Raw genomic sequence first — 27,920 nt, 5'->3', positions numbered from 1 at the left:
GTCAGAGTTTAACAGAGGGTAATGTATACTGTACCGCCGAGTCATTCACACTCGCAGATACTCGGTTACAGAGATGCACAGGTACATACACAGTATACTGAATGAAAACAAACATACTTATGTTTTAAATGTACAATAAATCCATTCTTATTTGAAGGGCTTCTCATTTTATATGATCTCCTAGGTTGGTTTGCATACAGTATGACAAAAACGCAGTTTGTTTATGTTTATTGATAGGACGGGAGTTATCAATGGGGGGCGCGCACCAACGCTGTCAGTGACTTACACTGACCCACTATCTCTGTGTGTGTGAGTCCTGTTTCACATCAGCAGCATTTGTTTGGCCTCTCACATTACTGTAGCAGACAGGTGTTGGCAGACAAGCATAGGGAGCGTCCACACTGCTTCACCACCAGAGGGGTTAAAGAAGTGCTGAGAGAAGAGCCACAGATCAACGTAGAGAGCAAATGTATTTAAACAGTTTTGAAAACCAATTAGTCAATTTCTGTCTATTGTTTGACCAGTACAGCAGGGTTGGGGTCAATTTGAAATGAAGTTAGTCAATTCAGGAAGTCATTTGAATTTAAAATACAAAAAACGGCTAGACTTTTGAAATAGCTTCTCCTCAGCTGAATAAGTGGTCATTGAAAATACAACTTTTTTCTGCGTTATTATTCAATTGGAAAATATCTTTATTTCCAGAATTGACTGACTTCAATTCGAATTGACCCTAACCCACAGCAAACTTGAAATAGACCAGCAACAACAAGAGTAGAATATAATGTATTACATGTACAATAACAGTAATACAGATATTTACAGCAGAGCTCACATTAACAAACTCTAAACAACAATATATACATATACCTTATGAACAAACCTTGATTAGTCGCTCATCATATCACCATGTTATTATTGCATCATATCTTCACCAACATCATCATGGTCTAAATATAATACATCTCTTATAGGCTTGTTTACACTGGGACGAAAAATTGCGTTTGATGGTGCAGATTGATTGTGTATCTCCTTAAAAGACTACCTCTGTCATTTTATTAACGTAATTTACAAACTGTAAATAACTGTATCGGAGTAAAAACAGGACAATGTCTGCGGACGCTTTGACAGTATGTTCGAGAGCGGTATCAGAAAGCAATACATTTACTTAGTCATCCTCGTACCTCACCCTCGTACGTAGCGGGACAGTCTTCTGCCACTGTAGTCTGTCTTTTGCCACTGTTTGTGGCCTACCCCATGAGAAACCCATCTCTTCCCATAGAACCTTCAGAATATTTCTCTCCCCCTGTTATGTTTTATATTTACAGACGTGTACATCATCTCTGTATAATTCCCAATTTCTGTCTTAATTCACTTGCTCTTCTGTTTGACCTCTTAAATTCTCCTTTTTATCTTCTCCGTCGCCTAACTCTACACCCCCCTCTATCTCTCCTTCCAGTCTTTGTTTTCACCTCTCTCTTTCCCTTCTTTAGTTTTATTTCTAGTCTCTGACCTTTTTGTTGCCTCTCTCCACTACTCAAACACTTTTCACACTTGTCCTTCCCCCCACTCTCCCCCCTCCTCTTCTTCCCTGTACTCAGCAGTTTAGGATCTTGATGAAGGCCTTGCGGAACTCGATGTTGAAGGTGGTGTAGATGACGGGGTTGACGGCACTGTTTAGGTAGCCCAGCCAGGTGACAGCACTGTACAGGGAGGGGGAGATACAGCAGCTGCCACAGTGGGCCTTCAGCACGTGGGTCAGGAAGAAGGGTAGCCAGCAGATGATGAACACACCTGATGGAGGAGAATTAAAGGGTGTGAGTCAGTCTCAATTCACTCACTGCCCCTTCCCTTCAGATCATCAAACATTGAAGGGCCAAGGGGTAAGGAGTGAATTGGGACTGGCTGAAGCACTCTCTATTCAGCCACCCTCATTGTCTCCTCCTGTTTCTCTCACCTAGCACGATAGCCAGCATCTGGGTCGCCTTCCTCTCCTTCTGCTGCGACAGGGTCCCTTTCACCCTCTCCTTCGCCATCGCTCCCTTCTCCCTGTCTGCATTGCGCTCCCTCCATCGCTCGCGGCCACTCATGCCGTCCTCGAAGGTGGCACGGCGGGGTACGAGGGCGGAGCGTGGTGCCACCGGCGGGGACAGGGCCAGGAAGGGCGCGGGCGCCACCGAGATAGAAAGGGAGACCTTGGTGGCTCGTCCGGAGGGGGGAGGGGGGTGAGGTGGGGGGAGGCTCTGGTCTAACTGGGACAGGAAACCACGCCCCACAGGTTCCTCATCCAGGGGGTGCACCACTGCCTCCTTCACTAATGTCTAATGGGGGAGGGGGGAGGAGAGAGAGAGAGACAGGAAGAAAAGATGGGAAGGGAGGGACAAATAGAGACAGAGGAAACAGCAAGAGATGTAGAGATATGTGCTGTAGTTCAAATCTAAGGCTCATGTTATAGGAGTTTTCGGAATCCAACTTTATGGTCACAGTAGTTCCCCTGTGCAGTGGCTCACAGTGTTCCAGCGACTTACCACTTTCTTGCGTTGGGGGGCGCTGGTGGGGGGCCTCATGATCAGAGTGCACAGCTTGACATCCTCGTGGTGGGTACACTTATTCTGAGAGGATTAAGGGAGAGAAAAGAATGAGGGATAGAAAATCAAAGATGCTTGCTTTTGGACCTACTGTCTTCTAAAAATCAAGCTTTTTTGACTTCCTCATCCTGCCTTTGATTTATTGGCTGGCTGTTTTATGGGGTTAATTGATTGATGAATGGCTGATTAGTTGACTGATAGATTGATTGACTAATCATGAACCTTCCTGTGCCTGTGGCCCTCCCCCGTCTTGCCTCCTCCCTGTGGGTGCAGGCCGTGTCTGCGGGGCACGGTGCATCGGCCCCGCCTCCGCAGCACCACACAGATTTGGGCGTACACCAGCAGGGTCACGATGAAAGGAACGTAGAAGGAGGCCACGGATGAGTAGACCACGAAGGACGGATCAGCGAAGGCACACTTGGTCTCCTCCCGACTGGCTGATGGAGTGAAGGGGATGAGAAGAGGTGGATAGAAACACAGAGATGTTGTTTGGGAGTGGGGACAGGTGGGAGGAGGTGCATGTTAAGGCAAGAGAGAAGTTTTCCTCTACAGTTCAGGTCAGATAGCCAAAGATGTCAACGCTGTTAAATATGTTAAAGTCCACTCTGTAATGGTGTGGCAACCAAGTAAAGGCCTGGTTTAGCTCCAGAGAAGACAGGTACATAAGCATTCGACAATGGCTTTTTCTCTCCATATTCAAGCTGGATGCAACATCTGAAAGGCATTTAAAATCTGCTTCTTATAAGGCCAGGCCACGGCCTATAGCATAACACACTGCAGTCTAGTTGAATCCTTTCAACATTATACAGCTGCTAACAAATTACTATATGCTGCACACTGTAAGAAGGTGCCTTAAATACTGCCTTTCTGTTGAATTGGATGTTTAGGTGGTAGGTCCAATCCAATAAACTCAAGCTTCCCACATATACAGTATAACCATAGCCTTTCTATAGGACACATGATGACCCTGAGCGCTACAGAATTTCTTGTTTTCCCCAGCAATGTGTTCAAAGGCTAGAGGCGCTCTCAAAAGGTTACTGAATGTTAACATGCCGATTAAAGGCGCTGCATGGTCAATCCGACATCTGCAGTGGCCGTAGAGCATTTCCTGCGATGTGGCCCCTACAGATGTCGGGGCATTTATACTTCTGGCGCTTTGCCGAGCAGCAAAGAGCTGTTGTGAAGGATGTTGTCAAGAAAGTGAGTTTGTGTTTATACAAGACCTCTCGCCCTCAGCTACAGTCAACCAATCATGTCAACGTGGAGCCCTTCGAATTGTTACACAATTTGAGAGGCACACGGACATGCGGAATGGAGCTTGATTTGGCCTCTGCAGGCCTCCAGATGCTCCGCCATTGCGTCAAACCCTCCATACGAAGCCTCCGACCACATTTTTCAGATCAAGCATAAATTGGCTTTTAGTGTTGGCCCCTCCAGCTCAAGTGGTTGTTGCCATTCAGTTGCATCAAGCTGTGCAGCCTTTGCATACGAAACCAGTACTCTCTTCAACCCCGTCCTCAAGGTAGGAGCTTATGTTCCAAACCTCAGTTGGCTTGTTTTCGCACGAGCTACCACTCCGCCGAGACCATGCAAACATTTTTCAAATCAAAATACCGTCTTGAGCGAAACGTGATAATGGGCACGTCCTCCGACTTAAAATGACACCTGCATCACTGGTAAACATTCTGTATTGTGGACGTGGACCAACAGGCCAATCAATGAGTCCCTCTTTCCTTGAAATGCGTGTTGACTGATTAAAGCATACAGAGCTGAAAGCTGTTAGTAAGCAGTAGTGTGTGTGTGTGTGTGTGTGTGCATGCATGGTGTTCTTAGTGATTGCAGTTACTGCAAATCAAATCACATTTGTCACATGCGCCGAACACAAGAAGTGTAGACCTTACCGTGAAATGCTTAGTTACAAGCCCTTAACCCACAATGCAGTTCAATAAATAACTGGGCATCATGACTAAACAGACGTAAGCCTATCTAACTAATTATTAATTTTGTCTCTCACCAACTGGTGATACCCAGATATCCAGTAGGGCTGCAATCTTCCAGGCTTACAACAGATGGACTGGAAGATAGCAATGGTTATTTTACATAGCTAATAACAAAAGGAGTGTGGGTTTCTTCACGTGTGACTTCCCGTGCCATGTTTATGTCTCTCCTAGACTGAATGAGTAAATGAGACTAGTGCACTTGTGATTGCATTGAATAGATTCATTGGAGTGGCTGTGGTTCTGGATTTTCTGGAACTCGACTTGCTGCAAAAAGAATACGGAGATTTCTGTGCATGCGGGATCCACTAGTCTAACTCCTTTAACTTCTTTGGGACTGGGGGGCACTATTGAGTAGCTTGGATAAAAAGGTGCCCAGAGTAAACTGCCTGCTACTCTGTCCTAAAAGCTAGAATATGCATATAATTAGTAGATTTGGATGGAAAACACTCTGAAGTTTCTAAAACTGTTTGAATGATATCTGTGAGTATAACAGAACTCATATGGCAGGCAAAAACCTGAGAAAAAAATCCAACCAGGAAGTGGGAAATCTGAGGTTTGTAGTTTTTCAAGTCATTGCCTATCAAATATACAGCGTCTATGGGGTCATATTGCACTTCCTAAGGCTTCCACTAGATGTCGACAGTCTTTAGAACCTTGTTTGATGCCACGAGCTCAGTCTCGCGCGCTCCCGTGAGAGTTAGCTGCATTCCATTGCATTTCTACAGACAAAGGAATTCTCCGGTTGAAACATTATTGAAGATTGATGATAAAAACATCCTAAAGATTGATTTTATACGTCGTTTGACATGTTTCTACGAACTGTAATATGACTTTGTCTGAACTTTTGCCTGGACCTGCCCGCGCGTCGTGAGTTTGGATTTGTGTACTAAACGCGCGAACAAAAAGGAGGTATTTGGACATAAATTATGGACTTTATCGAACAAAACAAACATTTATTGTGGAACTGGGATTCCTGGGAGTGCATTCTGATGAAGATCATCAAAGGTAAGTGAATATTTATAATGCTATTTCTGACTTCTGTTGACTCCACAACATGGCGGGTATCTGTATGGCTTGTTTTTGTGTCTGAGCGCCGTACTCAGATTATTGCATGGTGTGCTTTTTCCAAAAAGATTTTTTGAAATCTGACACAGCGGTTGTATTAAGGAGAAGTTTATCTAAAATTCCATGCATAACAACTTTTAGCAATTTTTATTATGAGTATTTCTGTAAATTGATGTGGCTCTCTGCAAAATCACTGGATGTTTTGGAGGCAAAACATTACTCAACAAAACGCGCCAATGTAAAGATTTTTGGATATAAATATGAACTTTATCGAACAAAACATACATGTATTGTGTAACATGAAGTCCTATGAGTGTCATCTGATGAAGATCATCAAAGGTTAGTGATTAATTTTATCTCTATTTCTGTTTTTTGTGACTCCTCTCTTTGGCTGGAAAAATGGCTATGTTTTTCTGTGACTAGGTGCTGACCTAACATAATCGTTTGGTGTGCTTTCGTCGTAAAGCCTTTTTGAAATCGGACACTGTGGCTGGATTTACAACAAGTGTATCTTTAAAATGGTGTAAAATACTTGTATGTTTGAGGAATTTTAATTTTGAGATTTCTGTTGTTTTGAATTTGGCGCCCTGCAATTTCACTGGCTGTTGTTGAGGTGGGACGCTAGCGTCCCGAATATCCCAGAGAGGTTAAGCTGCTGCTCAGTGCTCAGTCACTCTGTGACTTCGCTGCCGCTTGTACACAAAACAGTTCGAACAAACTTAGTTCTTTGTCTGTTGTAACAGTAGGCTATTGCAAACATAAGCATGACAGACACAAGGAGGTAGTCAAACAATTCCTAATGTTTTCAGGAGGGCAGTTACAGTACATGAAACTATTTAGGCAAGCTATATGTAGCTTACACAGTATATCAAACAAACAAAACAGACAGGCAGTCAGTAACAATTTCATATGATTTTTTCATCATTGGAAACATTTTTTAAACAGGAGGCATTTTTTAAACTGCTGTCTACAATATATGGCAACTAAACTATAAAGATTACATCACACAAAATGCTAATTGTTTAGCCCTAATCCAATGTGAAGACTGCTTCTTGCTTGTGCAATGGCAATATCCGTTACAACAGACAGAGAAGGTTTTTGCCTTTATATGTTTGGGGGGAACTTTCATTCAAATGGCAGTTGTTTGGAAATATGAGGCAGAGACATAGGCTACATCCTCATAGGCTACATCCTCATATCAATCAAATTGGTTGAGGATTCAGAAGAGGGTGAGTAAAGAGAGAAATGTGAATGAGTGTAAAACAACACATGTGCAGAACGTGATTCGGATCCTTAGATTTGAGGAAGAATTTTAATGGGAGGGGCGGGACAGGGGCAAAAATAACGTTTTTGTAGCCTCGGCCTAGAGTCATTGACCACGTTCAAAGTTTTCTGGATATTAGCTCATATCCCACTTAAGGTCTTATTCCGGATAAGCTGTTTACATGCACTTTTGATATCCCGCTCATGAGTATCCCTGTATCCATGAATAAACAGAATCTTCATAATTTAATTATATGGGTTAAATGGAATAGTATCTGAAATATGGACACTGATGAACAATGGCGCTGGAGGGGATGACTGCCGTTTTACGGGCTCCTAACCAATCGTGCTATTTTGTGTGGTTTTTGCATTGTTTGTAACTTATTTTGTAAATAATGTTTCTGCTACCGTTTCTTATGACAGAAAAGAGGTTCTGAATATCAGAACAGCGATTATTCACCTCGAACTGGACAAAGATGTTTTATTTAATGGGTGACACAAAGGGTATACTGTTGCTCCCAGACCAGACCAAAATCCCCGTCATTCGCATGAAGAAAAGACAGAGATACAGGAGGCGCAGATCCGGGTGCCTTGTGAGAATTCTTCGGCGAGTGAGTAACCCCACCTTTACCATCCGTTCTATTGGCCAATGGGCAATCACTAGAGAATAAACTGGATGAGCTCCGTTCGAGACCATTCTACCAACGGCACATTAAAACTGTAATATCTTATGTTTCACGAGTCGTGGCTGAACGACGACATGGATAATATACAGTTGGCTGGGTTTTCCATGCATCGGCAAGACAGAACAGCTACCTCCGCCGGTAAGACGAGGAGTGGTGGTGTGTGTCTATTTTTCAATAACAGCTGGTGCGCAATGTCTAATATTAAGGACGTCTTGAGGTATTGCTCGCCTGAGGTAGAGTACCTCATGATAAGCTGTAGACCACACTACCTACCAAGAGAGTTTATCATCGCTGTCTATTTACCACCACAAACCGATGCTGGCACTGAGACAGCACTCAACAAGCTGTATAAGGCCATAGGCAAATAAGAAAATGCTCATCCAGAAGCGGCACTCCTAGTGGCCGGGGACTTTAATGCAAGAAAACTTAACCCTTGTGTTGTCTTAAGGGTAAAAAATGACCCGCAACTATGTTTAACAGCAGAGAAAACCCCCTAAATGATATTTTTGATTACTTTTCCTAGAGTGACACCAACATTAGAAAAAGTGAAACATCACTTTTGATCATATTTTCATGAAAGCTGTACACCACCAGGGTACAAAGATGGTCTTAGGGTCATTTTGACCCGGCAGTTATAAAATTATTTACACCACAAAACCACACACAATGAGAAATTGAGATTATGTGTGCTACTGACTGAACTCAGCCAGGAGCTCCTGAAGAGGAAGATCACCATGGTTGGCACAGTTAGAAAGAAGCCTGAGTTCCCCCCTGCACTCCTCACAACAAAGGGGAGAGAGGGCTTCTCATCAAAGTTTGCCTTCATCCCCACCACCACTCTAGTTTCTTACGTCCCAAATAGGAACAAGAAAGTGGTCCTCCTGAGCACACTGTACAAAACGGCTGCGATCAGTGATCACGAGGACAGGAAGCCAGCCATCATCCTGGACTACAACCACAACAAAGGAGGCGTGAACTACCTGGACAAGGTGATTGGAATTTACAGCTGCAGGAGGATGACTGCCCGCTGGCCCCTGGTCATCTTCCATTTTTTAAATATAACCTTTATTTAACCAGGAAAAGCCCATTGAGATGCAGTGTCTCTTTTTCAAGGGAGACCTGGCCAAGAAGGCAGCAACAAATGTTTTATTTTATCTCTATTTAACTAGGCAAGTCAGTTAAGAGCAAATTCTAACCGCTCTAACCACTAGGCTACCTGCCGCCCCAATCAATACATTACATAATTAAAACATACAACAACATGATCCAGCCTAAAAAAAGCATTTACATTCCTCTGTAACAGAGTCTCCCATCAATATTTTTAATTCAGTCAGTCAGTGGCACTAACATATCTAGATGAAGCATGGGTTGTAGATTATTCCATGCGTCTGGTGCACGAGAAGAGAATGCAGTCTTGCCTAATACTGTGAATGTCCTGGGGACTTTAAGTAGCAACCACCTAGCAGACCGGGTATGGTAACTGCTGGTGGTGAAGGAGACCAGACTACAGAGGTAAAGTGGGAGTTTACCTAAAATGGTTTAGTAGATATACACATACAAATGTAACTTTCTGTGCATATAAAGTGAGGTCCAACCTACCATTTGGTACAAGGTGTAATGGTGGGTGAGTGACTTGGCATTTGTAATAAAGCATAAGGATGCATGATAAACAGAGTCCAGTCTCTGTAAGACATAGGAGGCTGCATGCATATACAACAAGTCACCATAATCGATTAGAGAGAGAAAGGTGGCCTGAACAAGCTTCTTTATAGCCATAAGCGGGAAGCAAGTCTTATTACGAAAATAAAAACCCAATTTCAATTTAAGCTTTGTCACAAGATTATCCACATGAACTTTAAAGGACAACTTGTCATCCAACCAAACACCTAGGTATTTTTCTCTGGCAGAGTTCTAGCTCTGGTAAAGGACATGAATTTAGTTTTTTGTACATTCAAGACCAGTTTGAGACCGTAAAGGGAGGCCTGCAGTGACTGAAAAGCAGTCTGGAGCTCTTCAACAGCCTGAACCAGAGAAGGAGCACATGAATATATAACGGTATCATCTGCATATAGATGTAACTATGCTGGTTCCATCCCCTTCACTTCATTGCATCCCATTTACCAAATATTTTATAAAAATTGAGAACACAGGAGCTAAAATGGAACCCTGGGGCACACCTCTATTAATCTCAAGAAAGCCAGACTTGTGGTTGTCAGTACATACACATTGTGTTCCGTCAGAAAGATAGAGTCTAGCGAGATAGAGTCTAGCTAGCAACAATTCATGGTCAACTTAATCAAATGCCTTTGATAAATCCACAAACAGAGCAGCACAATGTTGCTTTTTATCACGTGCATCAATGATGTTATTTGCCACTGCCGTAGCTGGAGTTGCGGTGCTGTGCCCCGATATAAAGCCAGACTGAACCCTGCTCGGTATGTTATTTTAAATTAAGAAGTTTTTGAACTGTGAGATCAATAGGTATTCATAGACTTTGGCCAGGATAGGGAGTTTAGAGATAGGACAATAGATATTAGCATCTGAGGGATCTCCACCCTTTAGCAGTGGGAGGACATATGCTGATTTCCAAATGCTGGGTTTGGAATTGGTCAAGAGACTCAAGTTGAAAATGTGAGCCACAGGTTCAGTAATAATACTGGACCTGCAGACTTTTTAGTGTCTATTGCCTTTAGTGCTTTATAGACCTCAGTATAAGAAACAGGCTCAAAGTTAAAATGGTTCACATGAGGGCCTATATCATAGTTGACTGTAACAGAGCTTATATTAGAGGCCTGGGTCCCAACATTATCAAAAACTGAACAAGCAGATATGACGTACTTGTTAAAAACCCCTACAATATCGGCTTTATCCTTCACTTCATTAGAATCCATCATCCATAACATAATTGATGTGTCCTCACACAATGCCTTTGTGATATGGAACAAGATCAACTCTACCTGGATGCTTGATAAGTGGAACAAGAGGAGGGTGTTCCTGGAGCAGCTGGGAAAGGCACTTGTCAACCCACACTTTCAAAGAAGGGAGCGCCTCCCCCGCAGAGCAGCCTCTGCAGCGCTTGTGAAAGCTGTTCAGGGGGCTGAATCTTGTCCTGATCCACCTGAGGCTGCAGCTGGGGCAGGCAAAAGTAGGAGATGCCACGTCTACCCCCCAAAGAAGGACTGTAAAACAAATACTAATGTGCTGCACATGTGAGAAATACATCTGCAAAGTCCATGCGCACACACACTTGCATACTGTCCTACATGTGCTAATTAGAGTGCATTGATTTATCTTCTTCACATTTTTGTTTTGTATCTATTATCTTATTTTATTCTTATTTGTTGTTGTTTATACACCTTGTGGGTGGGGGCAATGTTAAAAAAAATATATTTTGTAGTTATATTCTTGTATACTGTACAATGAGGAATATATCAATATGTTGGCAAAAAGGTTCAAGACTGTTATTGCTTCCCTTCAATAAAATGCATTCAAAACTACTTTCTGCACATTTCTGCTACTTTCGTAAGCTATACAAGTGCTCTCTTGCTAAAAAAAATTATGTTTACACCTATGCAGTGCCTTTAGCAATAATAATAAAATTCCTCTACTTTAGTAAAGAAAACAATTACAACAGGTGTGTTGTAATAAAAACGAGTGGTGTCCACTGATTAAATGCAGTCTTTCTGCATTGTGAAGAGGGAAAACCCAGATATTCAAAGTTTGATGAATGACAGGTTGTTTCTTCATGCAAAATAGATTTGGGGTTTAAAATTAAATTAAGCTGCTATATTTTAAAGGTAAAGTGAAGGCGAGTCATTTTTTACCCTTAGGACAAGGGGAGTGTACAGAATGTTAAGATTACACAAGGGTTAAATCCATTTCACCTACGTTCTACCAGCATGTCAAATGTGCAATCAGAGGGAAAAAAACTCTAGACCACATTTACTCCACACATAGAGACGCGTACAAAGCTCTCCCTCACCCTCCATTTGGCAAATCTGACCATAATTATATCCTCCTGATTCCTGCTTACAAGCAAAAACTAAAGCAGGAAGTACAAGTGACTCGCTCAATACAGAAGTGGTCAGATGATGCGGATGCTACGCTACAGGACTGTTTTGCTAGGACAGACTGGAATATGTTCCAGGATTCATCCAATGGCAAAGAAGGAGTATACTACCTCAGTCACCAGCTTCATCAATAAGTGCATTGACGAGTCATCCCCACAGTGACCGTACGTACATTATCCAACCAGAAGCCATGGATTACAGGCAATATCCGCACCAAGCTAAAGGCTAGAGCTGCCGCTTTCAAAGCGCGGGACACTAATCCGGACGCTTATAAGAAATCCCGCTATGCCCGCAGAAGACCCATCAAACAGGCAAAGCATCAATGCAGGACTAAGATTGAATCCTACTACACCAGCTCTTACGCTTGTCGGATGTGGCAGACTTGCCAACTTTTACGGACTACAAAGGGAAACCCAGCCGAGAGCTTCCCAGTGACGCGAGCCTACCAAACGGGCTAAATGCCTTTTATGCTCACTTCGAGGCAAGCGACACTGTAGTATGCATGAGAGCACCCCTCCATAGCTGATGTAAGATCTTTAAACAGGCCACAGTATTCACAAGGGTGCGGGGCCAGACGGATTACCAGGATGTGTACTCAGAGCATGCGCTGACCAACTGGCAAGTGTCTTCACTGACATTTTCAACCTCTCCCTGACCGAGTCTGTAATACCTACATGTTTCAAGCAGACCACCATAGTCCCTGTGACCAAAAACACAAAGGTAACCTATCTAAATGACTACTGCTCAGTAGCACGCACGTCGGTATCCATGAAGTGCTTTGAAAGGCTGGTCATGGCTCACATCAACACCATCAACACCATCATCCTGGAAACCCTAGACCCATCTACAATTTGCACACCACCCCAACAGATCCACAGATGACACAATCTCAATTGCACTCCACACTGGCCTTTCCCATCTGGACAAAAGGAACATCTATGTGAGAATGCTGTTCATTTACTAGAGCTCAGTGTTCAACACCATAGTGCCCACAAAGATCATCACTAAGCTAGGGACCTTGGGACAAAACACCTCCCTCTGCAACTGGATCCTGGACTTCCTGACGGGCCGCAGCCAGGTGGTAAGGGTAAGCAACAACACATCTGCCATGCTGATCCGCAACACCGGGGCCCCTCAGTGGTTGGTGCTTAGTTCCCTCCTGTACTCCCTGTTCACCCATGACTGTGGCCAAGCACGACTCCAACACCATCATTAAGTTTGCTGACGACACAATGGTGGAAGGCCTGATCACTGACAACAATGAGACAGCCTATAGGGACAAAAGGAGCTGATCGTGGAAGGCCTGATCACTGACAACAATGAGACAGCCTATAGGGACAAAAGGAGCTGATCGTGGACTACAGGAAAAAGAGGGGCGAACATGCCCCCATTCACATCAATGGGGAGTCTACAGCACCAACAAACTATCATGGACTAAACACACCAAGACAGTCGTGAAGAGGGCACGACAACGCCTTTTCCCCCTCAGGAGACTGAAAAGATTTGGCTTGACTCCCCAGATCCTCAAAGTTCTACAGCTGCACCAGAGAGCATCCTGACCGGTTGCATCACCGCCTGGTATGGCAATTGCTCGACATCTGACCGTAAGGCGCTACAGAGGGTAATGCGTACGGCACAGTACATCATCGGGGCCAAGCTTCTTGCCATCCAGGACCTATATACTAGACGGTGTCAGAGGAAGGTCAAAAAAATGGTCAAAGACTCCAGTCACCCAAGTCATAGACTGTTCTCTCTGCTATCGCACGACAAGCAGTACCAGAGCACCAAGTCTAGATCCAAAAGGCTAATTAACAGCTTCTTCCCCGAAGCCATAAGACTGCTGAACAATTAATCAAATGGCCACCCGGACTATTTGCATTGACACCCCCCTCTTTGCTTTTACACTGCTGCTACTCGCTGTTTATTATCTATGCATAGTCACTTTACCCCTACCTACAGCACATTTACAAATTACCTCAATTACCTTGACTGACCTGTACCCCCACACATTGACTCGGTACCGGTATCCCCTGTATGTAGCCATATTACTGTTATTTTATTGTGTTACTTTTTTAAACTTTAGTTTATTTAGTAAATATTTTCTTAACAACTCAATTTTCTTAAAACTGCATTGTTGGTTAAGGGCTTGCAAGTAAGAATTTCATGCATGTGACAAATACAATTTGATTTGACTGTAGGCCTATGACCACTCACATGTAGCGTAATATCTTATTAACTCCAGCATAATTATGCATTTCTTGCATTGTTATTATACAAATGTAAAATTTTGTCTCAGGAACAGGAGTGGAGAAAGATTTCTTTAAGCATCTCTTGAGAAAATGCAAATATGCGTGTAATGTGTTTTCTTTGACACTTATGCAAGCAGACAGTATTTCAACCGCATAAAATATGCACAAAAGAAAAACTAAAGTCTTATCAGAAATGTCTTTTTCTCAGCTTTTAATTTCCTTAAAACCGGTCAAACTGATGACATTTGGACATTTTGCACAGGACCAATCTTTCCACTGTTTTGGAGTTATTGCATTTTCTCCTCGGTCCCTAAACGAAACAGACAACTTTACAGGCGTTAACTAGATTACTAATGCATTCATTCTATCGATGTAAGACATTATTCTGGTGAGCATTACTTTATTTAGTCTTCTGGGGCATATCAGCATTTCCCAGGCATCTTATCCGGGTTTTTCGGGTTGTTGTAAACGGAATAGGACGTTTATATGCGTCAACTCAAAAATAGACTACTTGAGTATCCCAAATAATGGGATATTGGTGTGTATGTAAATGTGGTCACTGAGAAAGAGGGGAGAGGGGGATAAAGAGACAGCAAGAGAGACAAAGAAAAGGAGAGAAAGACAGAAACAGACAGAGATCGAAACAGACAGAGACAGACAGACCTGTGTTGTTGAGTCCAAACAGTAGAGGGCAGGAGATGGCGAAGGAGAGGAACCACACGACAGCAATCATCAGAGCCACCCGCCTCCTGGAGCTGTATCTGGTGTTATACAGCATGGGCATCGCCACCGCCGTGTACCTGCACACACATGCTGTATTTAGAGCTAACACCTACATACACACCACAATCACACAACCACGCATGCACACGAACACCTTGTCCACCACCGCCCACACTGAGTTAAGTTGCATTGTCAGTTCCTCTCATTCACCAGGCAAACACAAACAAAAGCTGTCCAAGTCAGTTTCACAGTGCAGCAGCGTGACAAACCAATCTAAGAGTCCTCCATAGAAAGCCTGGTGTGAGGAGAGGCTGCTGAAATGGTCTATTTCTTTCAACGGTTATAAAAGGGTATGGGTTTGGTTGGACAAAATAAGCTCATGTTAAGAAGATAATGATACTTGAGAAGTGAGGAGGCTACCCGAAAAGATGGAAATGGTGTCCTGATTTTTGTTTTTTTCTTTATGGGAAAGCAACAATAACAAGCAATAAAAAATACATTTCCCACCAGGAGACATTACCATCACCTTAAAACACGTTTTTTTTTTGCTGCAAGGGCACCATGAAATCAATCCAGATTTTGGAGTGTGAGAAGAGAGTGATGAGGGGAGAGAGAGATAGAGATACTGTAGATAGATAGAGAAAGTGTGAGTACCTGTCGATGCTGATGGCACAGAGGTTGAGGATGCTGGCAGTACACATCATGACGTCCAGGGTCAGTAAGATGTCACAGTGGATGAGACTGAAGCGCCACTCCCCTACCACCTAGGAAGGGACACATACAGTATTAGTGCACTACATAGGGAATAGGGTGCCATTTGGGACGCAGTTATGCTTATGAATAATAGACTGGAGGAAAGGAGAACAAAGACAGTGCTACAGCACAAAGACAGATTCAGAGATTCGGATCAACAAGAAACTGTTGATGGGAACCAACTGTAGTTTCTGTTATTGATCATGCTACCTTGACATTAAAACCTATTAGGGATAGGTGTTCCGCTAGCGGAATTGCAGAGCGCCAAATTCAAACAACAGAAATCTCATAATAAAAATTCCTAAAACATACAACTATTATAAATCGGCTTAAAGATAAACTTCTTGCCTCCCGGGTGGCGCAGTGGTCTAGGGCACTGCATCGCAGTGCTAACTGCGCCACCAGAGTCTCTGGGTTCGCGCCCAGGCTCTGTCGCAGCCGGCCGCGACCGGGAGGTCCGTGGGGCGACGCACAATTGGCATAGCGTCGTCCGGGGTAGGGAGGGTTTGGCCGGTAGGGATATCCTTGTCTCATCGCGCTCCAGCGACTCCTGTGGCGGGCCGGGCGCAGTGCGCGCCAACCAAGGGGGCCAGGTACACGGTGTTTCCTCCGACACATTGGTGCGGCTGGCTTCCGGGTTGGAGGCGCGCTGTGTTAAGAAGCAGTACGGCTGGTTGGGTTATGCTTCGGAGGACTCATGGCTTTCGACCTTCGTCTCTCCCGAGCCCGTACGGGAGTTGTAGCGATGAGACAAGGTAGTAATTACTAGCGATTGGATACCACGAAAATTGGGGAGAAAATGGGATAAAAATAAAATAAAATAAAAAAAAAGATAAACTTCTTGTTAATCCAACCAGTGTCAGATTTCAAAAATACTTTACGGCGAAAGCATACCATGCGATTATCTGAGGACAGAGCCCAGCACACAAAACATTACAAACAGTAACCAGCCAAGTAGAGGAGTAACAAAAGTCAGAAATAGCGATAAAATTAATCACTTACCTTTGATGATCTTCATATGGTTGCACTCACAAGACTGCCAGTTACCCAATAAATGTTTGTTTAGTTAGATAAAGTCCCTCTTTATATCCAAAAACCTCCGTTTTGTTCTGTAATACACTGTCTCAAACAACATCCAGTGGAATTGCAGAGCGTGAAACTCAACAAAACAGAAATTCTCCTAATAAACATACATAAAAAGATACAAGTGTTATACATCAGCTTAAAGACAAACTTCTTGTTAATCCAACCGTTGTGTCAGATTTCAAAAAGGCTTTACGGCGAAACCATACCATGCGATTATCTGAGGACAGCGCCCAGCTAACAAAACATTACATACAGTCCCTCTTTATATCCAAAAACCTACATTTTGTTGGTGCGTTCTGTTCAGTAATCCATTGGCACAAAGCGCGGTCACAGCAGGCAGACGTAAAATCCAAAAAGTACCATAAAAGTTCATAGAAACATGTCAAACGATGTTTATAATCAATCCTCCCGGCTCCCGGTCGCGCTCCCGGTCACGTGCAGAAAACATCTCTGGAAATTTCCACTGTCCACTCATTGAAAGTGGTGTTTCTCCCTCATTTATAAAATAACATTTTAAAAATGAAACAATGCCTAAAGACTGGCCACATGTAGTGGAAGACATAGGGATCGTGAACTGGGTCATAAGTCTTTGTATGGTGGATAGGCTTTCAATGGAAAAACAGCCATTTCAAAGTAGAAACATTTCATAGATGGATTTTCCTCAGGTTTTCGCCTGCCATATATCAGTTCTGTTATACTCACAGACATTATTTTAACAGTTTTGGAAAATTTTGAAACACCTACGAATTAACTAGTGTAGAGAGACTAGGAGGTAAAGACATGGAACAAGACAGACAAATGTGAGAGACAGAAAAACACTGGCTGCCAGATGGATAGAAACACGTACGAACCCACACACACCCACCTCCACACACACCTACCCACCCACCTCCAGGTAGACGCCCCAGGGCATGACCAGGGTGGCCAGCAGCAGGTCGGACACGGCCAGGGAGACGATGAGGTAGTTGGTGGTAGTCTGGAGGGCACGCTCGCGCGACACCGCCACACAAACTAGCATGTTGCCAAACACCACGCAGAAGATAAGCAGCACCAGCAGCACGGCGTAGAAGTTATAGGGAGGGGAGGAGGACGATGGAGAACTGGAGCAGTTGGACGGAGAGGAGGTGGAGAGGGAGAAGGCGAAGGAAGAGGAAGGGTTGGAGGTGAGGGAGATGGACGGTGTGAGGGAGGGAGAGGGAGGGTATGATGGAGAGAGGGAGGAGAAGCCTGTCTCATCTGTCTCATTGGGGAAAGTAGTCATCATGCTCCTCTGGACAGTGTGTCTGGAAGAGTCTGGAAAAGTAACAAGAGAGACTCATAACATCAAGAGTTATATCTCACAATTTCACACACAAAGCTCTACAACTCTGTACCTTGTATTTACACAACACATACAGTAGATGTATGTATTGTCAACTATCTCAGCTCAATGCAGATTGGAGTTTTACATCCTGTAAGGGATGTGATTAGTTGGTGCGGTGCTGATGGCTCAATAGATTGGAGCATTGCGCTTTCAATATCAGTTGTGGATTTGATTCCCACATGGGCCACACATATCAAATGTCTTTGTTGTTACTACGCATCAGTTGCTTTGGATAAAAGCATCTACCATATGTTTCTACTTTACGCGAATTGCAGTGGTATTCTGCATTCGATGGGCAGTTTTATTCCACCTTAAGCCCATTTCTCTAACTAACCACAGCACCTCCACCATCCAATGTTTCAGATTGGCTTTGAGATACATAATTAAAGGGAGAGATCTAAAGCTCCCTCCCTGACCCTCTAAATTACCCTACATACCTACACCAGCTTACATATAGTGCAATCTGAAACTATTCAGACCTCTTGAATTTTTCCACATTTTGTTACATTACAGCCTTATTCTAAAATGGATCCCACAGACTCATCTTCTGTAGGAGACAGGAGAATGACAACATATTACATCAGAAGAACATAACCTACATCAGACGCATACCATCTTACTGACCTACATCAGGTCCTAACTTAGTCTATACTACCCTGTATAAGCACATGTACAGTGCATTCAGTAAGTATTACGACTTCTTGACTTTTTATCACATTTTGTTACATTACAGCCTTATTCTAAAATAAATTACATCGTTTTCCCCCCTCCTCAATCTACACACAATGCCCCATAATGACAAAGCAAAAATAAGTTAATTTAAATTTGAGCAAATGTATGAATACAAGAAAAAGAAAATATAAAATGTACATACAGTACCAGTCAAAGGTTTGGACTCACCTACTCATTCCAGGGTTGTTGTTTTTTTACTATTTTCTACATTGTAGAATAATAGTGAAGACATCAAAACTTTGAAATAACACATATGGAATCATGTAGTAACCAAAAAAGTGTTAAACAAAAATGAAAATATATTTTTTATTTGAGATTCTTCAAATTAGCCACCGTTTGCCTTGATGACAGCAGTGTACACTCCTGGCATTCTCTCAACCATATTCATGAGATAGTCACCTGGAATGCATTTCAATTAACAGCTGTGCCTTTTTAATTTGTTCATAAGTTAATTTGTGGAATTTATTTCCTTCTTAATGCGTTTGAGACAAGCAGTTGTGTTGTGACAAGGAAGGGGTGGTGTACAGAAGACAGCCCTATTTGGTAAGCTGGCAAGACCAGCTCAAATAAGCAGAGAAACAACAGTCCATCATTACTTTAAGACAGAAAGGTTAGTCAATACCGAAAATTTCAAGAACTTTGAGTTTCTTCAAGAGCATTCACAAAATCCATCAAGCTCTATGATGAAACTGGCTCTCATGAGGACCGCCACAAGAAAGGAAGACCCAGAGTTACCTCTGCTGCAGAGAATGAGTTCATTAGAGTTACCAGCCTCAGAAATTGCAGCCCAAATAATGCCTTCACAAGTAACAGACATCTCAAAATCAACTGTTCAGAGGAGACTGCGTGAATCAGGCCTTCATGGTCGAATTGCTGCAAAGAAACCACTACTAAAGGACACCAAAAATAAAAAGAGATTTGCTTGGGCCAAGAAACACGAGCAATGGACATTAGACTGGTGGAAATCTGTCCTTTGGCCTGATGAGTCCAAATTTGAGATTTTTGGTTCCAATCGGCATGTCTTTGTGAGCTGCAAAGTAGGGGATCTCCGCATGTGTGGTTCCAACCATGAAGCATAGAGGAGGTGGTGTGATGGTGCTTTGCTAGTGACACTGTCACTGATTTATTTAAAATCAAATCAAATTTATTTACATAGCCCTTCGTACATCAGCTGATATCTCAAAGTGCTGTACAGAAACCCAGCCTAAAACCCATAACAGCAAGCAATGCAGGTGTAGAAGCACGGTGGCTAGGAAAAACTCCCTAGAAAGGCCAAAACCTAGGAAGAAACCTAGAGAGGAACCAGGCTATGAGGGGTGGCCAGTCCTCTTCTTGCTGTGCCGGGTGGAGATTATAACAGAACATGGCCAAGATGTTCAAATGTTCATAAATGACCAGCATGGTCAAATAATAATAATCACAGTAGTTGTCGAGGGTGCAGCACCTCAGGAGTAAATGTCAGTTGGCTTTTCATAGCCGATCATTAAGAGTATCTATTTAGAATTCAAGGCACACTTAACCAGCATGAGGTCATGACTTGCCCTTTTGGATGAGGATCAAATGCACCAGACCCCCCCCCCCCCCCCCCCCCCCCCCTACCACAGTTTTATGACGGTCGTAAAAACCTGCAGGAAAACTCTCTCTCCCACTCTTTCAGAAATAGAAGTTAAATCCCTTTGTTACTCAAACGAGATATGTTGCATTACAGTAACATCAAAAGGTTGAATAATGAAACAATATTTCTGTAATCCAAAGAGTTGGAAGGGTCCGTTGGTACCTAAAGAACAATCACATTGAATTCATTACTAATTTGTGATTTAACTAAGGACAGTAGAACAACATAACTGTATATTTGAATGTGTATACCTCCCAGTGATCAGATTCACATCTAGATGTTGTGGTAATTATATGATTAAATATGAAACTATTTGTGAGAAGATGTAATGTGATGTTAGCCTTCTAAATGAATTGTTTTTCATATGAAGTTTTAACCAGTCAGTGACCACACCCACATGAGCACAGACATTATGACAAAAAGAAGGAACCCCCCCCCCCCCACACACTAAGCGCAAACCAGATGCGATTGCATATTTACTGCAGAATGCTGTGGTAGCCATTGTCGTGTCTTGACTATCATTAATGTGATTGACTGTTATTTTATGAAATAATTACATACCACGTAAAATTCTTACGTGATTAAATTACTCATGTAACAATTAAGTAAGTAAATCTGGGGCACCGCGGAGAAAGTTATTTAACAAGTTACTATCTCCTGACTAAACTCTAAAGATATAAATATCTCTTACATCAGTCACAGCCAATTCATTAATTCTTATTTACTTTCAGTCTCATTCTGAATGTCGCAAAATCCTTGGATAGCTGCACGAACCATAGCATAAATGGTTAACCAGCAATATATAAATTGGCTTAATTATTTATTTACTAACTAAATAATCACACAGAATTACATTAACACACAAACAGAATAGCTTACACATTGATTACTACATAATGCAAAGTCAAGTCCCTGATGGACTAAACTTGATATGACGGCTTGGTAGACAATGGAAAGGGGTGGGGACAGATAAAGAGCGGGAAAGACAGAATGCACCCACTACATACATACAGCTGAGAACTATGCTCATGGAAATGTGAAAACTTTGCACATGAACGGCCGCTCATTCGAAAGAATTGCAATGTACATATTTACGTTTGTATGTCTTTGCTGTCTCTCTGTTGAAAACACTTGATCCGCTTGGGGAGTAATTCGACAGAAAGTCTCTGGTTTGTCAACCAGAGATCAAAGTCTTTCGTAGTTGTAGCTTGTTCAGCGGGCTCTGTTATTATGGTCGTTTGATAGGGAAATGTTCTTTAGAATGGATCTTTCAGAGTACCACCCGGTGGGTGGTTCTCGGTCAAGTTCACAAGACTAAAGTACTTAAACAGCTGCAGACAAAGTTCCTGTGTAGTCTTCATCTTCTTCACTCGTGAAAAGTTTCAGAGTTTCTAACCATTTTGTACCTTCCAGCTCATGCTGTCCGTGTACTGGTCTTGTAGTCTAACCATTCGTGACATTTGGTTCACACCGTCTGCCTGCTTGGTCTAGTAAAGGTTTTCTTCTCTGTTGAAAGTTTCAGAGTTTCTAGCTATTCCGTACCTTTCAGCTCACGCAGTGTAGTGATGAAGCCGCAACAGCATGGTGAAGAAGCCGCAACAGCATGGTGAAGAAGCCGCAACAGCATGGTGAAGAAGCCGCAACAGCGTCTCTTCAACCTCAGCAGGCTGAAGAAATTCGGCTTGGCACTTTAGACCCTCACAAACTTTTACAGATGCACAATTGAGAGCATCCTGTCGGGCTGTATCACCGCCTGGTACGGCAAAAAAAAGGCCCATGTGGCGCTGGCCAAGTCACCTTTCTCATTGTTTTATTTGTATATTAAAAAAATATTTCTACCAGTACACCCAACTAAAAAAATGGTCCAGCTCATCTGGCATTTGCCAGAATTGCCAGATGGCCAATCCGCTCCTGGTATAGTAGGTCTATTTTACAGAAATATTTATGAATTTAAGCTTAAAAGTGGTCAGCAACTTTTTTTCATGTGGAGTGACAATTTACATGACCATTTCTACCAACCTGCATGCCAGTTAGGACCTATGATTTTCATGAGCATTTTCTTTGAACAGAAAATATGCTGATGAAAATAAATATCCATTATAAATGACATTGGCTACACTGCATGGCAGTTGGTTCAGGTTCTTTCAATTGCATGTACCTCTCTCTACTCCACCAGTCTGCCTTTATTCTAGCCCATCTGTCTTCAGCTCTTGCTAGTGAAGATGAAACATTTTATAAACTATCCTGGGAACTCAGAGATTCCCGCACCGGTGAGCTCCAGACATACGGCTTTATTTGTGCAAGGGAGAAGAAGTGTTCAGGTATTTTATGATGTTTCCACAGAATATATAGTCTCAGAGCATTACATTTTCCACTTTTACCCTGAGGCTCGGTGGTTAGGGGAGAGTACTGGAAAGATTGTACTCTATGCGGGCATAGCCATGGTAGCCAAAATAATGGCCTGCCCAGCATTTTTATACATGACCCTAAGCATGATGATGGGATGTTAATTGCTTAACGAATTCAAATCAAATTTTATGTCACATGCGCCGAATACAACAGGACCTTACTGTGAAATGCTTACTTACAAGCCCTTAACTCTATTTTCTTACAACTGCATTGTTGGGTAAGAAAACATTTACAAAATAAAAAATGTAAAGTAAAAAAAGAGCAATAATGAGGCTACATACAGGGGGTACCGAGTCACTGTACTGGGGTACAGGTTAGTCGAGGTAATTTGTACATGTAGGTAGGGGTAAAGTGACTATGCAGATAGATAATAAACAGCGAGTAGCAGCAGTATAAAAACAAAGGGGGGGGGGGGGGGTCAATGCAAATAGTCCAAGTGGCCATTTGATTAACTGTTCAGCAGTCTTATGGCTTGGGGGTAGAAGCTGTTAAGGAGTCTTTTGGACCTAGACTTGGCGCTCCAGTAACGCTTGTTGTGCGGTAGCAGAGAGAACAGTCCCGACTTTGGTGACTGGAGTCTTTGACAATTTTTTGGGGCCTTCCTCTGACACCGCCTAGTACAGAGGTCCTGGATGGAAGGAAGTATGGCCCCAGTGATGTACTGGGCCGTACGCACTACCCTCTGTAGTGCATTGCGGTCAGATGTCGAGCAGTTGCCATACCCGGCGGTGATGCAACCAGTCAAAATGCTCTCGATAGTGCAGCTGTAGAACTTTGAGGATCTGGGGACCCATGCCAAATCTTTTCAGTCTCCCGAGGGGGAAAAGGCATTGTCGTGCCCTCTTCACAAGTTTATTGGTGTGTTTGGACCATGATAGTTTGTTGGTGATGTGGACACCAAGGAACTTGAACCTGTCGACCCGCTCCACTAGAGCCTCATCGATGTGAATGAGGGCGTGTTCGGCCCTCCTTTTCCTGTAGTCCACGATCATTTTCAATTCAGAAAACACACACCTTGGAAGCATCGGCTTTCAACCCTTACGAAAAAAGATTGCTGTCATGGTGCAGTATAACTGCAGGATGCTGCAAATACGGCATCCAAAATAAGTTGTTTCATGCAGTATTTTTGCAGTGTAACTGAAGTTCAACTGCAGTTATTCTGCAATTATTGCGTTCAAAATACCACAGTTGACTGCTGTTTAAAAACGGCAATCTTTTATTGTAAGGGAGTATAATTTGTATCCCTTATTTACAATATATATTTTTTTATCCTACTTCCTTTAGTCCTTTGACTGACAGGAAATCAATATGTTTAACAAGGTCAGTACTGTTCAGCAATTGGGCTTGTTGTGAAAAGCTCTACACGGCAGTGCTTATGATAAATCATGGATAGTGGATACAAAGCGTGTTCTAAGACTTGTTTCATGGATTTAAAAAAACTCATTTTTAGATAGATGAGATGTGTCTAAGAGGAGAATTGAGTTAACCTTGTTGTTTTATACTGTCTGTGTCAGCGCTTCTTTAAGCCATACTTAATTAAAGTAAGTTATGCACACTCAAACTATCTAGTGAAGTAGACAGTCTAGACTTTTCATTAAATACGAACAGTGTCTTCAAACCCCCTCTTTCGCTCTCTCTTTCTGACAATCATTTTCTCCCTAAAAATGGTTGTGTTTGGAAAGAGATATTCAACAGCCACCTCATTCTTTTTAGAATATGCCCTTAACTTGTGGCTGTTAAATATGTGGTCTCTAAATGACAACAACCCATGCACTAGATCACCTCGCTGTCCTTCCATGCTCTCTCTGTCTTCTCTCCCTCCTTGTCTGTCACATGGACTCTAGCCAGGTCTAGTACAGCTTTTGACCTTGTTAGTCGCAACACAAAATACTTTTAAAAAACGTGTACCCAACCTTGTTCTAGGCGAGATATCCACTGGGCAGCGACAATCAATGGAGGGAAAGGGAGGAAATTGAGCGGCGTGAATGAATCGTCAGTGTTGAGAGAGGATGGACTCAGTGTATTGGCTGGGCTGGCTGCTGCATTATCATCCCACTGCTGAGAGTTGGTGGGAAATTCATTCATTAATGAATAAATACTGACTGGTATATTTTAAATCCCTTCTCTCAAGACTCAACGCTCCATGATCTACTATTCCTCTCACTGCTTATTAAGACCATGATCACCTCTAGAAAACTATTTAGTTTACCTTTATTTAACCAGGCATGCCAATTAATATTTGCTTTCGTATTTACAATGACGGCCTGGCAAGAGGCCTCATGTGGGGTAGGGGTGGGGATTAAAAGTGTATCAATGCTTCATGATACACAAAACAAAAACTAGTTCTACAGTATACAAATGTAAAAACTGTTTCTGAATATTACAATCATTATCACTCTTATCTGCCAACCGGATCTGGCAGATGGAAAGCTGCTCCTTTCAGATCCCAGGTACAACCTGCTATCATTGTGCCCTTGAGCAAGGCACTTAACCCGTACATGGCTCCAGGGGCGCTGCACTGAGGCGGACCCTGTGCTTCTCCCAATGTGTGGTGTGTGTTTGTGTCTGTGGGGGATGGGAGCAGAGCAAAGACTATCATTTATTGAAGGACTAACGAAGTACTTGACTTGTCCCATGTTTCGAGGCAGAAATTCTGGTGCATCAAGCATCTCAGAGTAGGAGTGCTAATCTAGGACGAGGTCTGCCCTATCCATGCAATCGTGTGTTCTAAAAGGCTAAACTGATCCTAAATAAGCACTCCGACGCAGACTTTTAATACATACATCCCCTGGACTCATTACTAGTCTTAACAATGTATTCAGTAATTATACCAAACAGTGGTATATTTAATCCCATTTGTTTTCTGGGGGAGTCGACCACTCTCAACGGGGTTTCGATGCTCCTGCTGGGACGCAGACCTGCCACCTGACATTCTAGAGTGCTAGTTCCTGAACTACCCATCTCCTGCTGCAGCTAATTCTCAAGCTCTCCGTGTAAATCCACCATATGTGCATGAATGCATGAACAAGTACACACAGACACAGAGACATACACCAGATAACGTAAAAACACAGAGACAGGTAACCCAAATAGCAACAAAACGATGAGTAAAAAAAGTAGGTTCAACTACAACTTACCCTCACTCGGCTGTAGTGGTGCTCAGTCCCATTCCCTCCAAACAGAGAATTGCAACATACAGTTTGAAAATGTATGCACTCACTATACCGTAAGTCGCTCTGAATAAGCGGAAAATGACAGCAGAGTGAATCAGTCAGTCACCACTTCTGAGCCTGCTAACCCTCTCCTGTCGGAGCTCACACCTCGACCTCTATAACATGCAACACACTCACTCCCTCTACTCCTCAATGAGTGTTCCAGCAGTAAATCCCTTCCTCTCGCCACCTCGCTCTGGTTTTCACACTCTGTACTTTCCTCCAAGTGATTTAGCGGTACCCTCCCTCTCCCTCTTCCCCCCTCCTCCCTCATTAGCTGTTCCTCAGATCAGATCCAGTGAGCAGTGTGTGTGTGTGTGTGTGTGTGTGTGTATATTCAGAAGAAAAACAGACAAATGAAAACAAAATGAACTGCATGGGTAAAAAGGATCTCTAAAGCGCTCCAATTGGGTGACAAATTAAAATCATCCATATACGTTTGGCAGCGCTCGCAATGAGCAGAAGCAACAGAGGAGATCATCAGAGACAAATGAGACGGGGAAGATAATTCAAAGGGGGAAAAGGTATATGCTTCATCATGAATGCATAAACGGGGATAGCAATGGATGAGGGCAGGCAGTATGAGACAGGCAGTGTCATCGAACTCACTTGAAAACGCAGTGAGAGTAAGAATCCTATCTCATATTATAAAAGATAGTTCAGTGAAGTTGGTTAGTGGCCAAGTACTGAATGAAGCCTATCCGCTCAGTTTGTTTTTCATCGTACAAACAGACACACCTTCGGCCTACGAGTCATTTATTTTGGCCCCTCAAAGTTTTTTGTCAAAAAGGACTGTAAAATCAGCAGGAAATCGGCTAAAAATAATGTTAAGTCAGGAAATCTGTTTCCAAGTATTCCCACAATTAAAACGTGTCTCAGTGGAATCAAGGTATGAAATTATGACTTATTTAAAGATATCTATTTTTTGGCGCTTACTTGGTCAATTTGCAGTGTACAAATTATTATGATTATGTTGCTTTCCCCAGTCCATCAGCTCTGACATAAATCGGTCCGCGGCTCTAGTTGCCCACCCGTGCCTTAGAAGTTAAGATAAGACAGCACACTATCTGGAAAGGTTATTAAACCATCTCCAATGAAGCAGACCTTAAAGCCTCTCTGTGTCTATCAAATCCCCTTCATCCTATTGCAGTATCCCAGTAAACGACTCACTCAAAATGATCACGACTGCTGCTTTGTTCCATGCACAAAGCTCTCACCAATGTCCCTCACTGGGAGCATAATGTGATCTACACAGTATAGCTGATGCCCCAATTCTTCACCGTTCTTCCAAAGTGTGCACACACTTTCTCTCGTGGATTTTACAATGGTGTAAACTCCTTCCAGCCAATGCTTACACCATTCCTATGCTTTAAAAAGGGTGGAGAATCGGGACATAGCCAATGAGAAAGCAAGCTTTAAAACTGTGAATAAGGTACCTCAGGTGGTCCAGACAATGGTTCAGTCTACACATTGACAACTTGAGGAAGTAGAGCTGGATAAAAAGATTGTGTGAGAATTTTGATACACACAACTCACTAACAGGAATATGTGACTAAGGTATGATACTCAAAGTACATCAGAATGTAGCCATATAGCTATAAAATGACAATATTTTGACTAAGAAACTACCAGACTAAAGAAAAACAGTATAGACAACACTATGAAGTGAAAAGGGCCTTACTTTTCACAATTCTAAACTCTCAGATCTACCGGTCTCTCGATTTCAAGGACATGCCAAATATGTTAAAGGGACATGAGACCATAAAATGAATAAAAGCTTTTGAAACGTCTATGGATCCATCTGGGGCTCCAAATGGAATTAAGTATACACTCCTAAAAGGCTTGTGAAAAATAGTATAAATGGCATTTCAACTTTAACAATGTTGTGTCAGGTCAGGTAATGAATGTCTAAAACTGTATGCATTCATCTCACACCACTGACATATCCCCCCCCAAAATAAAATATATATATTCATGGCAGAGAATTCAAACATTTTATCATAATTTCTCTTCTCCCTCTTGCTCTTCTTCCATTACTCTAATCCCCTTGACTGGAGAGGTAAACATGGGGAGAACTGAATTATGGGGGATGATAGAGAATGGAGGGAT

The 27,920-nt window shown here is 42.7% G+C and overlaps 1 protein-coding gene across 1 annotated transcript; it reads right to left on the bottom strand.

Annotated features, from left to right (window-relative positions):
* Nucleotides 1-451: 451 nt before the first annotated feature.
* LOC129857411 (D(2) dopamine receptor A-like) lies at nucleotides 452-27,920 on the bottom strand. The gene is made up of 8 exons (XM_055925634.1): nucleotides 25,737-27,920; nucleotides 17,370-17,773; nucleotides 15,296-15,405; nucleotides 14,582-14,718; nucleotides 2,808-3,022; nucleotides 2,526-2,609; nucleotides 1,955-2,318; nucleotides 452-1,791 (listed from the first exon to the last, which is right to left on the bottom strand). Exons 2-8 carry the CDS (start codon nucleotides 17,742-17,744, stop codon nucleotides 1,595-1,597), a joined length of 1,482 nt encoding a protein of 493 aa, XP_055781609.1. The 5' UTR covers nucleotides 17,745-17,773; nucleotides 25,737-27,920; the 3' UTR covers nucleotides 452-1,594.

This window comes from Salvelinus fontinalis, chromosome 6, assembly GCF_029448725.1.
Source record: "Salvelinus fontinalis isolate EN_2023a chromosome 6, ASM2944872v1, whole genome shotgun sequence".
NCBI lineage: Eukaryota > Metazoa > Chordata > Actinopteri > Salmoniformes > Salmonidae > Salvelinus > Salvelinus fontinalis.
The sequence above is the reverse complement of the archived record's forward strand: the minus strand, read 5'-3'. Positions and strand labels throughout refer to the sequence as shown.